At 37.0% G+C, this 12,253-nt stretch overlaps 1 protein-coding gene across 1 annotated transcript in view; it reads right to left on the reverse strand.

Annotated features, from left to right (window-relative positions):
- The window catches only part of LOC136802232 (polycystin-1-like protein 2), a 118,562-nt gene that overhangs the window by 89,945 nt on the left and 16,364 nt on the right, over positions 1–12,253 (reverse strand). Inside the window, exons 15-24 of the mRNA XM_067058950.1 lie at positions 9,436–9,561; positions 8,602–8,746; positions 8,048–8,088; positions 7,417–7,641; positions 6,510–6,836; positions 5,195–5,462; positions 1,955–2,106; positions 1,459–1,677; positions 534–642; positions 39–201 (exon numbers count right to left, since the gene is read on the reverse strand). Coding sequence (XP_066915051.1) covers positions 39–201; positions 534–642; positions 1,459–1,677; positions 1,955–2,106; positions 5,195–5,462; positions 6,510–6,836; positions 7,417–7,641; positions 8,048–8,088; positions 8,602–8,746; positions 9,436–9,561 — 1,775 coding nt within the window. The remainder of the gene's footprint in view (positions 1–38; positions 202–533; positions 643–1,458; positions 1,678–1,954; positions 2,107–5,194; positions 5,463–6,509; positions 6,837–7,416; positions 7,642–8,047; positions 8,089–8,601; positions 8,747–9,435; positions 9,562–12,253) is intronic.

Below are 12,253 nucleotides of genomic sequence, written 5' to 3' on the forward strand. Positions count from 1 at the left end.
CTTTAAGACAATAATTTAAAGAAAGAATTTTCCGCTACCTCACAAACCATCCACCGCCGGAATTATCATGATAAACTTTTAGTGAAATGATTTCCCCCAATTTTCGCGGTGCAGACATTATAAAAGTGTCACAACCGTTCGACTGAAAGGTTTGTCGGTGCTCGTCGCGAAGTCGTACTGTACGAGAATTCCGTCGGGCGCCTAAGAGCGAAGAATATAAATTTAAGCTCCCATGATGAAAATAATCATTAACTTTGCAAGAACATTCGCAAAACTAACTAAATACAACAATAAAATGGGTCATTTTGCAATTTTTGAAAAAAAAAGAACCCCCATATCACACATAATGACCCCCCATTTTATGACCTTTATTGATTTTTATCTGGAGCACCCACCCAAATTTCACTGAGATGGAAACCCTTTTGGGATGGAAGAACCTTTTTAGCCTCTTTAAGAGGTTAAGTTTTTCTAAAAGCTACGAGTGTCTATCCGAAAATTCCTTCTGTAAGTTACAGCCTTTCAATGTCACAAACCGTAAATTTTGATGAAAACTTTAGATGTGGTTGCAGATCTTGTAGAAATGGTGATCCTGTAAAAATGTCCATCTGTGTCTTGGTTGGTTGGCAGTAAGCAACCACCAATCTAAAAAGACAGGTCGTTTATTGTAAGCCATTTCAATTGTAATAAATGATCAACACCGTCTCGTGTGTCCTCTTGTTACCGTAAGTGGGTTAATTTTTGCGTGTACTTTTTTTTCTCGAATAGAGAATTTAAAATTTTCGCTTATAAAAAGTTTAGCGAGAATGGTCAAAATTCGCAAAATTCGCAAAAATTTAATCCACACGAAATACAATCCGCTTAAGGTATCTTTTATAATTTTGATTTTGAAATCGTCATTTTTGGATTGATCCCAATTTCTCATACAAAAAGAGTCATAACTTTTGATACATCAAATTAGAAAAATTTTCCGAAATTTTAGATAATTCAATTTTTTGCAGACATTTAAAAAAGAAATCGAAAAAGGTTAATTGCCAGCATTTTTTGTAAAAGAGGGTAATTTAACATTTTATTAACGTCTAGGTTTGTAACGTCATTTTTGTAATAAAATTGCTAATTATGTACTCTTGATAGAATAAATTCACAGACAACTTATAAAGACAATTTTTTGTTAAAAGATTCAAGGAACTCAAAACAAAAGTTTATCTTCAAATCTCGTAACCGAATTTTTGACTATGATCAGAGCTCTTAAAGAGAAATATTCACCAGGGGAGAATTCACTGTGTCGGAATTCTTCGGGAGGGAGGGGTTCACCAGGGGGGGTTTTCCGGACACCTTTTACTGATTTTAAGTATACCACTGGGAAGCTTTCAGTCAACTTTCATAATTTTGACAAGATGCAGACGAACGTTTCTCCCATCTAAGAAGTAGTGAAAAAGAAAGACCGATAAAACTTCATACCTTATCTGCATCGATTTGATCGAACTTTCGGAAGATGATCAAGAACAGGATATACAAGCCAAGGATGACACCCACCACAACAAACAAAACATATCCTTCTTTCAACAAAGCGAACGACATCCTTGGTAAAGGACTTGGTGGTACCATCATGCTACTGAAAGCGGTCAAATGATTGCAATGACAAATTGTGTATTGAATATCTGTCTCCTCTGGCACTACCTGAAAACAGTATTGAAAATAGGATTTAGAAAATTCTGCTTGTCAAATGTATTTTGTTAAATTCATTCACATCATCAGCATTCACTGAGTCTTAAAGATATTCTTTTATCGTTTCGAAAGAAAGATCACTTTTATGCTGACAAAGCATAAATAACAATCGAATTTCTCAAAATAAGTAATCGCGCGGCGCAGAAGCATGATAGGACAGATTAAATGGTGTCACTCAACCAAGAGATACACCAAAAACGTAAAAGAACGATTAGTTTTTATTGTTTACCGCACAGCCGTCAGTTTCCCAGGAGTTGGTATGAACATCCCAGTATGTGCAAGTGACACAGTATGATTTGAAGTTGTATTTGTAATGGTGATGGTCTTCCAAGATGTCGTACGTATAATTGTTCCCTGTCCTCGTGTTGTATGGGATGATACCTTCAGAAAGTGAGAAATATATTGTGATATTTTTCTTAACACTTTTTTCCCTAGCTACTTTGCTTTAAACGCATATCGGCCTCTCCAAAAGATCTTTTAAATGCAATGTAAAGCTTCAGTTACTAGAGTATTATCTTTAAGAATCTACGAAACACGAGTTACTCAATGTCATGTCGATGTCAACCAATCAATGAACCAAGTCAATTTCAATGAAGCATCCACAATCGAAATTCGTCTATCCGGAAACGATCTCCTGGTCTTCTCCTGTATCTATCGCTCCCCTACGAACAATGACACGTCAGCTGAAAATAACAACAAGTTGAATCATCTAATCAAAGATATCGCATCAAACAACAAATACTCTCATAAATGCTTTGTCGGGGACTTTAACTTCCCAACAATCAATTGGAAAAATTGGACGACGCCACATCTCGAGGAAAGTAAAGAAGAAAAATTTCTTGAAGCCCTTCGCGACTCCTTTCTCCACCAAAGTGTAGACGAACCAACCAGATGCCGTGGGACTGACGACCCATCTTTAGTCGATCTCATTCTAACAGGTGAAGCTAACCAAGCTCTATGTCTAGAGTATCTCAGTCCTTTGTGTTTAAGCGATCATAGTTGCTTGACCTTCAGTATCAAATGTGATGCTGTATTGAAACCTAAATCAGAAAGATACAAGTACGAGGACGCAGACTTTGAAGCAATGAAACAAGATCTCAACTCTGATGATTGGTACAAGCAATTTCCCGAGATGGCTAATAAGTCAACCGAGGAGCTTTGGCAGCTTTTCCGAAAGAAGATTTTGGATATACGAAACCGTTTTGTACCCATAAAGATCATCGGTGGTCAAAACTGGAAGAAGAAAGGTAAAATACCTATTGGAGTTCAACTTCGGAAAGAAATAGCAGAGAAGAGACGCCTCCATCGGAAATGGATGAAATCATCGCCCGAAGAAAAAGAATACAATCTAGCAAAATACACCCCTGTAAGAAACAGAGTGAACAAATTGATGAGACAAGCTCACAGGAACTACGAACAAAGAATTTGTGATAACGCAAAGACCAAACCGAAGATCTTCTGGTCACATGTGCGTAACAAGATGAAATCTTCTAGTACAGTTTCATCACTACTTGAATCACCAAATGTCAAAACATCGTTAAAGCATGAAGATCACGAAAAAGCCAATATACTTCAACGACAGTTCTGCAGTGTATTCACAAAAGAAGCAGTAGGTGAGCTTCCTGCATTTGAAAAGAGAACTGATTCATCCATCGGAGATATTCATATCTCTGAGGAGATGGTACAGAATCAATTGAAAGAGCTCAACCATAATAAGTCATTCAGTCCAGACGAAATACACCCTAGGGTACTAGCGGAATTATCTGACTATCTGTCTCTACCCTTAGCTGTAATCATGAACAAATCTTTAGTTGAAGGCTCATTACCACGAGATTGGAAGGTGGCACATGTCACACCTATCTACAAAAACAAGGGACCTCAGAATTTGGCAGTCAATTATCGACCTGTTAGTTTGACATCGGTAGTGTGCAAATTAATGGAATCAATGCTGAGGAAACACATCATGAAGCACCTTTCCGATCATAATCTTTTATCGAACAAACAATATGGCTTCATTAACAACCGTTCAACCGTGACACAGCTTTTGTACTATCTGGATAAATGTTATGAGAGCATCTCGAAAGGAAACGTTGTTGATAGTATCTACTTCTATTTTGCTAAGGCTTTCGACACTGTACCCCACCGTCGACTATGCAAGAAACTATCAGCATATGGCATCAACGGTTCAATCTTAAAATGGATAACGTCATTTTTAACAGGTCGAACACAATCAGTAAAAGTGAACCAGTCCTTCTCGACTACAGACCCTGTAGTGAGTGGTATTCCACAGGGTAGTGTACTGGGACCAATATTGTTTGTGCTATATATCAATGATCTTCCTGAAAAGGTCATCTCATTGATCCTACTGTTTGCTGATGATACCAAAATCTTCAAAGAAGTCAACTGCATCGAAGACTCTGTTTCCCTTCAGAATGATATAGACACACTTGTAGAATGGTCGAAAGACTGGCTATTACAATTCCATCCTGAAAAGTGTCACGTTCTGACGCTAGGAAAGTTTGGAAACATCAAACATGCTCATCCATATTCCCTAGATGGACGCCAATTGGAACACGTCTTTGAAGAAAAAGATCTTGGAATCCTCATTGACTCAGAACTTACATTTGAAGAACACATTGCAAAGCAAGTCAAAAAAGCAAACGCGATACTTGGCATAATCAATCGAGGATTTGTAAACATGAGTACAAGTACATTTAAAACATTGTATTGTACGTTTGTTCGCCCGCATCTGGAGTACGCTCAGTCAGTATGGTCTCCGTTTCTACGTAAACACGTAAATCTGATTGAAGGAGTACAAAGACGGGCAACAAAACTTGTTCAAAAATGTCGTAATATGTCTTATGAAGAACGATTGCGTGAATTAGATCTTCCTACGCTCGAGTTTAGAAGACACTTTTGTGACATGGTCCAACTTTACAAGCACATCAACTATTACGAAAAAGATACCATCCCAAACAAGATAGCCCGTCGAACGCGACCAAACAGAAGGTACAACTTTGAGATGATTCCAAACTTTGGAAGCGATGGACTCCGTGGTGTACAAACGAATTCCTTCTTTTATCGAACTATACCAACCTGGAATAAATTGCCAAAAGATGTCGCTGAAGCAAAGACAGTCAAAGTCTTCAAAGAAAGACTCAACACTGCATGGAGTAAACACCCGAAAATATTCAACATAAGACAATTGTAAAATACGTTGTATAATCACGATCAGTTCCAGAGGCCCTCGTGCGCCTAGAACTTTGTTACATTATAATAATAATAATAATAAATTATCAACAGCTCATAATTTCATAACCTGTTATCAGATTGTGAATACTTTCTGCCCACACGCTGAAGCTTTGAAGGGATGGCTGGAAACAAAAGATTTGATGAAAAACTTTGATTCATTTTGGTAACGTTTGCTTTTCTATACCCGGTATATGATCAACAAAAACAGACAACTCACCATCATACCACATGACAAAATACACTTTACTGTTATTCATCGCACCATATTTAAATTTGTGCCAATCCCAGATCATGACAGTGTGTTCGACCATGTAGAGATGTTCCAACAATTTTTCGCCTCTTTCTTTTTCTTCCTCTTCATCGTGGTCTTCATGTTGCGTGTTGGTTGAATTCACTCCTTCGCTTTCTTCGTGATGGTGATGGTGATCGTGTAATATGATCTTCGTGTCACCGTACTCATCCACGGTCAATGCAAAATCATGCTCCTACAATATATAAATAAAGATTGAAGCAAATCTATAGCATGCTGTTTTGTTTTGATGATTTGTTTAAACAACTGCAACGTTGTTGCAAGCTCAGCTATTTTTTGGACCTGAATTTAAATATTGTTCAATATCGTTAACTATGTAATGAAAAAATATTAATTTCAAATTGTTTAAAGTACTTTCATTTCACTTTCAACGAAGAAAAGTAGCTGTTGCGAGCCCCAGAAAGGGGCACTTAGACAAGTGAAGGTACGGGTATGTGCCGCCCTTAAGGGTGCCTTTTTCGGAACCTGGCAGTCCCTGGAAGGGTTGGAAAAATCTGAAAATCAAACTTCAGTCCCACTAAGGATCGTAAAAATAGGAAAATTTCAACTTTTTTCCCCCAGAAGGATTGAAATCTGATCAAACTAGTCCCAATAAGGGTAGTCAAATTCACTAAATTGTCCTTCTTGCTGGTCCCGCTAAGGGTCCGAGGGACAAAAGCCGGGCAGTACACTCCTTCAGCTCACAACCCTAGTACCCCCATGGGCTACGAGCTTGCTAAAAAATGCTTTCACGCATGTAAACTTCTGTTCCTCTATCTCGTTCCTTCCGACCAAAAAAAAAACCCATCGGGTCAGTGAGACACAGATGAACATATCTAACAGTGAGTTCGACTGACAATTCCTGCATTAATAACACGCATGCGTAATTAATCGTCCTTTAAAACTGGTGTCCGGACGATTCCCCCCTGAAGAAGAGGAATCAAAATGTGAACAAACCATTTGGTCGTGTCTGTAGACGGCGAAATTTGTTGTTTTTTGCTTTTTAAGTCTATGTTTAGCAAATGCAGGAATCGTAACGTCGAAGTCCTTAAAAATGATTCTCTATAACTCTAAGAATAAATTTTAGCCTTTTGTTGGGTTCACTTGTTGGAGTATTCTAAAGTCGGTAAAGCCTTAAAGTGTTCTCATTGCTCTTGATATTTAGGCAATCGTAGGCTTATGTTATTATATAAGTTGTTCTTATAAAAAACGTGTACATAGGAAAATGATAACGTCACCCTACGTCATGTGTTGGTGCTTTGGCGTATTGGACCAGAATGTGAAGCAGAGTGCCTTTTTCCAAGTCATCTGGCGGTTCAATATGCAACATCAATACACAGGCAGTACTGTCCAATTTCACTGTGTGTGTCACCAAGAAACCAGGAATGAAAAACTCGATGGTTTCACCCGGTAATAGATCTTCTTGATTCTCCAGCTTAATTTCTATTGGATGCTCAAGATTAGCAACTTCTAATTCATCACCGTTTGATTGTAGCGATAAGGAAGAAATCTTCGATCCAATGTAGTTTGAATTCTCCGAGAAAAAGATGTTCTTTTCGTAGTTCACTTGCTAAAAGAAGAAATATTGGTAATTGGTCTCTTTTTTATTTCGGCTAAGCTTTGTCAGAAATAGTTCACGTGGCTTCGCCAATTCAAATAAATTTTTGTGGAAAATAAGCAGGCTGAAAAATTAGCCTATTTATTAGGATTCATGCATACAGGGGAAAATGCACAGACACCGTATTACGCCCGGGCGTTTATTAATTTCTTTTGGATTTAAGTAGGGGCGTTTATCGAATAATCTTTAAAAAAGTCAATTTGAAGAAGTAAATGGGACACTTATTTTGCCTTTTCGTTTTCTTTAAGTTCAAATTACGTCATCTTACATATGTTAAAATGGTTCAAAACTAGTTTGAATACTTAAAGAATAAAACTATTAACACATATTTAACTTTTCCCCCATACGATTCTCACTTACAGCTGCCTGTTTTAAATAAACACCCCCCTAGAGCGGCGTTCATTCGAAGGGTGCGTTTATCACTTAATCATGAAAATCAGTTCACAGTATTTGGGTCTGTTTGGGTCTGTTTTTGTACAAATGTTTAGGTTTTGAGGCATGTAACTTAATAACTAAACAAAGGGCGACTTACAACTGTGCTGACGTCATCAGACGTATTATTCAAAGATAAAGTCTTCGGGAGTTTGAATCTGTTGACTTGCTGACTTCCCAGATCGTCTACTCGAAGTTTTTCGACAGAAAAATCGAAAGCGTCTGTCTGGCCTGCTGTCGAGGCTTGTCCGACCATTTGATTGGTTGCTACTACGGAAATGATATCATCCATTGACGACACTAAGTTGTTGATGCTCTCCAATATCTATTGTTAGAAGAACTAGGAAGGAATGTATGCATCGAAAGTTTGGTTTTTGGAGGTAGCCGATGAACGCAAAACCATGTCATGCTCAAATCAAAGGAGAATATTTTAAAAACTTTTTATTTTTGAAAATTACGAAAAATATTAAAAAAGAATGAAGGATGACAAAAATCACTAATTTTAGGAACAATGTATCAATTTTCAAATTTTTGTTTGGATACCAACTTTTTTGGTATTTTAGTACCCCATAGTACTTAAAGGATTGCTTAAGATTATCTGGTTTGCCACCACGGCACTAAACGATATAAGAGACGTGTGAAATTTTAGTACCGACCCCCTGCTTAAAGTTGTTTCGTCTTCTATACTAGTAATAAAAATGAAAAAAAGTTGCGAAAAAAATATAGAGTACCTTCCTTTGTTTGGATGTTGTCGAGTTTCCTTCTTCATTATCTAACAAGATGAAAATGGCTCATTAGGTAACCCAGATGGTAACGCCCGTTCACAACGTCCATATAACGTTAGAAAAACGTTGAAACAACGTTGTGTGTCAGCTGGGAAACAGGGAAAGAAGGGGAAGTTTCATGTGTGTCAATGAATAACTTTCTTTCTTGGACATCTTTGATTCTTCAAAAATCAAAAAGGCAACATGATGTCATTTCCAGCATTTAAGGAGGGGCTTAAGGAAAACCTTATTAACCGTTAGAGCCTATGATATTAAACTTTACATTGCGCTTAATTTGTAAGGCTTGATGATTGATGATCATCATTCAGTGGTCAAAACAAGAAATTTCGCCTGAGACAGAAAAGGGAAATCTTAACCAGCAAATTAGCACATTTTCTTGAAATTTTGGTGAATTATGTAGAATGTCGAGACGGAAAAGCCTTATTATACACTTCGCTGAGACGGAAATATCCGTCTGAGACGGTTCTGAAGGTTCGTAAGATTATCAACTCGAATCTCACCTTTATCTTGAAGTTTGGTTTGTCCATTCATGAGGTTGCCGACAGTGTTGAGAAGAGTATTGACAGTGTCTTGAGTATCTTGGTTGAAATGTTCCACGTGTTTCAAACTCGATGATATTGTGGATGTGATGCCCACTGCTTTGTTCTGTTGGTTAAAAGACAGTCATCATCATATTGGTATTTCTAGCGTTCAGGGGCAAGGCCACCTTTTATCTATAGCATGGGGTAATTTTGCAAGATCACTTGACGTTTTTAGTCAAAACTAAAACCCTGAAAAACCATGGGGTTTAAAGCTGATATTTCCACAAAAATCGAAGTGTGTATCCTAAAAATTAGCCTAATATCCAGGGAATTTATTACCTTAAGGGAACTTAATTTGGTGGGAACTAATTTTGGCGAATTTGACGAATTTAGGCAAAATTCGCCAAAATTAGTTCCCGCCAAAATTAAATATTTTCTTTGCTCGCCAAAGTAAGTTCCCGCCAAAATTAAATTTTTTTTCCTTGCTTGAATAACCCCTGAAATTCATCAAAATTGCCCAAAATAAGGCAAAACAGATTAGATTTACGCTGTCATTCGCCAAAATTAGTTCCCGGCAAAATTAAATTTTTTTAAGATTCTCGCCGCTCGCCAAAATAAGTTCCCTTAAGGTATATAAAATCTCGACAAAAAAGTATTTTCATCATTGGGAGGTAAAAGGAAGCGAACAATTGATTTAGGTAAGGAATCGCCTCTAAAGGATTCGCATGTTTGCTTCCATAATGGCGAAAACTAAAGCATACATGAAAAACCTTTACAACCCATTGTCTTAATAATAAAGAAAAGTGGCCATACCAGACTATCAGTGGATAAAAGTTCAGTTTGCGAGGTGACTTGCTGAAGACCTGACGCAACAGCAGGTGAAGGTGATGAGGTGTTGGTGATAGACCCTTCAAGACTGTCCACTAACATACCACGAATCTAACGAAAGAAAAAAAGGAGTTGTTTAATAATAAAGAAAGTGTATGACCGCAGTCGGAGGTGACACAAAGGCTCGCTCTGTTTTTTGTTTTTTAGTATAGGTAACACGAACAAATAGTACAACACTAAAGGTTCCCAACCTCATGCAAAAGGACCACCAGATCATACCGCCAGGATGAAGTAACAGGTTCCTCGTTTGGTAGCTGTCTACCCAATTGAAGGGGAGGACGAAACTCGTTCTTCCTGGAATGCTCCATTTACTTCGACCCCTCTCTTTACTTGCTGAGCGTAAAGCACAGAGGCATAAGTACCACTTTTGTACGAAGTCTTTAGTTATGACCTGGCCGGGAATTGAACCCACCACGACCTTGTACACAGTAGCCGAACGCTTTACCTTTCCACTAAGGTCAATGATGTGAAAATTGTTATTGTGTCTGTGAGAGCCTCACGAACGGTTTTGGCTGCGCTGATCACCGGCGGACCGCTCAGGTCACTTGATCCCCAGACCCCTGGTTACTGAACCAGACCCCTGGTTACTGAACCAGACCCCTGGTTACTGAACCAGACCCCTGGTTACTGAACCAGACCCCTGGTTACTGAACCAGACCCCTGGTTATTGAACCAGACCCCTGGTTACTGAACCAGACCCCTGGTTACTGAACCAGACCCCTGGTTACTGAACCAGACCCCAGTGAGACCGAGGCAGTTCACGTGTGACTCCAAGGGAAGAAGGACGTTTTTGATGAATGAAAGATACTGTTTTAATTAATATACTATTGTGTCCAACTTTATTTATTAATTTCGCTTAGCGAAAGTATTACGACAGCCTTTCTGCAGCGGCGGTGTCATAGGAAAAAAAATGAGAAAACGAAAGTGCTTGATACGGTGGACGAACTCACTAAATTTAATTTACGAATTACACGCTCGTATAACCACGGACGATTTTTGCGGGTTTTCTTTGGATTACGTCATATATCTTTGTGTCTTTAGCTCCACAGTTTTGATTTTTTCTTTATTTTCTTATAAGCATATACTTTATAAGAATCAAATCGCACAATATGAGCATATTTATTTTTCTTATAAGCATATATTTTATAAGAATCAAATCAATAATTCTTGATAGACGGTGATATACCTTTCGGTAATTAGTTCTTACAAAGTAAACAAGGGATGGCGCACAATATGAGCATATTTATTTTTCTTATAAGCATATACTTTATAAGAATCAAATCAATAACTCTTGATAGACGGTGATATATCTTTCGGTAATTAGTTCTTACAAAGCAAGCAAGGGATGGCGCACAATATGACCTTATTTAATTTTTCAAATCAATAACTTTTTATAGACGGTAATATATCTTTCGGTAATTAGTTCTTACAAAGTAAACAAGGGATGGCGCACAATATGAGCTTACTTATTTTTCTTATAAGCATATACTTTATAAGAATCAAATCAATAATTCCATTTATCGTCCACCTCTAAGCAAAACGCACTGTCGAATATTTTTAGATATCCGATAGCAAAATATCTCTTCTGTAGCAGCGAGCATAAAGGAAATAGTTTTTTTTTATCAAATAATTACTTAAATGTCACATAAATAAAACAGATAAAAGAAAGTTCTCTTTAACAAAAGAGAAAGGAAATTCGAACGTTTTGTAATTAAAGAGAAAAAAAAAACAATGAAATTGACATCCTTAAATAAAACGTTCGGAAACTCGGAAACGTTCGAAAATGTTATAAAAAGAGAGAAAGACTGAATGACAAAATAATGGGATAAAAAGTAAAATACATTTCTGCTAATTGGTGAACGATAAACCATATATTCAACGTGAAAAATCGGATATCGAAATTATTCAGTCTCGCTTTAATGATATTCGACTCAGCTTCGCTTCGTCGAATATCATCAAGCTCGACTGAATAATTTTCGATATCCGATTTTTCTTGTCGAATATCTGCTTAATAGACAGTGATATACCTTTCGGTAATTAGTTCTTACAAAGTAAACAAGGGATGGAGCACAATATGACCTTATTTATTTTTCTTATAAGCATTTACTTTATAAGAATCAAATCAATAACTCTTTATAGACGGTAATATACCTTTCGGTAATTAGTTCTTACAAAGTAAACAAGGGATGGCTCACAATATGAGCTTACTTATTTTTCTTATAAGCATATACTTTATAAGAATCAAATCAATAACTCTTGATAGACGGTGATATACCTTTCGGTAATTAGTTCTTACAAAGTAAACAAGGGATGGCTCACAATATGAGCTTACTTATTTTCTTATAAGCATATACTTTATAAGAATCAAATCAATAACTCTTGATAGACGGTGATATACCTTTCGGTAATTAGTTCTTACAAAGTAAACAAGGGATGGCGCACATTATGAGCATATTTATTTTTCTTATAAGCATATACGTTATAAGAATCAAATAAATAACTTTTGATAGATGGTGATATTACCTTTGTTTATTAGTTCTTAAAAATTAAATAACAGTTGTTCTTAAATTGGTCTATTTTTTTAGCGATTTTAAGCCTCGTTGTTCTTGTAAAATTGTTTCATCAAGGCTCGATGTAAAGTAGATTTCAAATTGGCTTCAATCTCTACTTCTTGTTTTTCCTATGTAGTTTAAATTCTAGGCGAAATTTTCCACTTTAAGTCGTCTTGTTCCATTTACTATCC

Source organism: Clytia hemisphaerica, unplaced genomic scaffold, assembly GCF_902728285.1.
Source record: "Clytia hemisphaerica strain Z4C2 unplaced genomic scaffold, Clytia hemisphaerica genome assembly, whole genome shotgun sequence".
NCBI lineage: Eukaryota > Metazoa > Cnidaria > Hydrozoa > Leptothecata > Clytiidae > Clytia > Clytia hemisphaerica.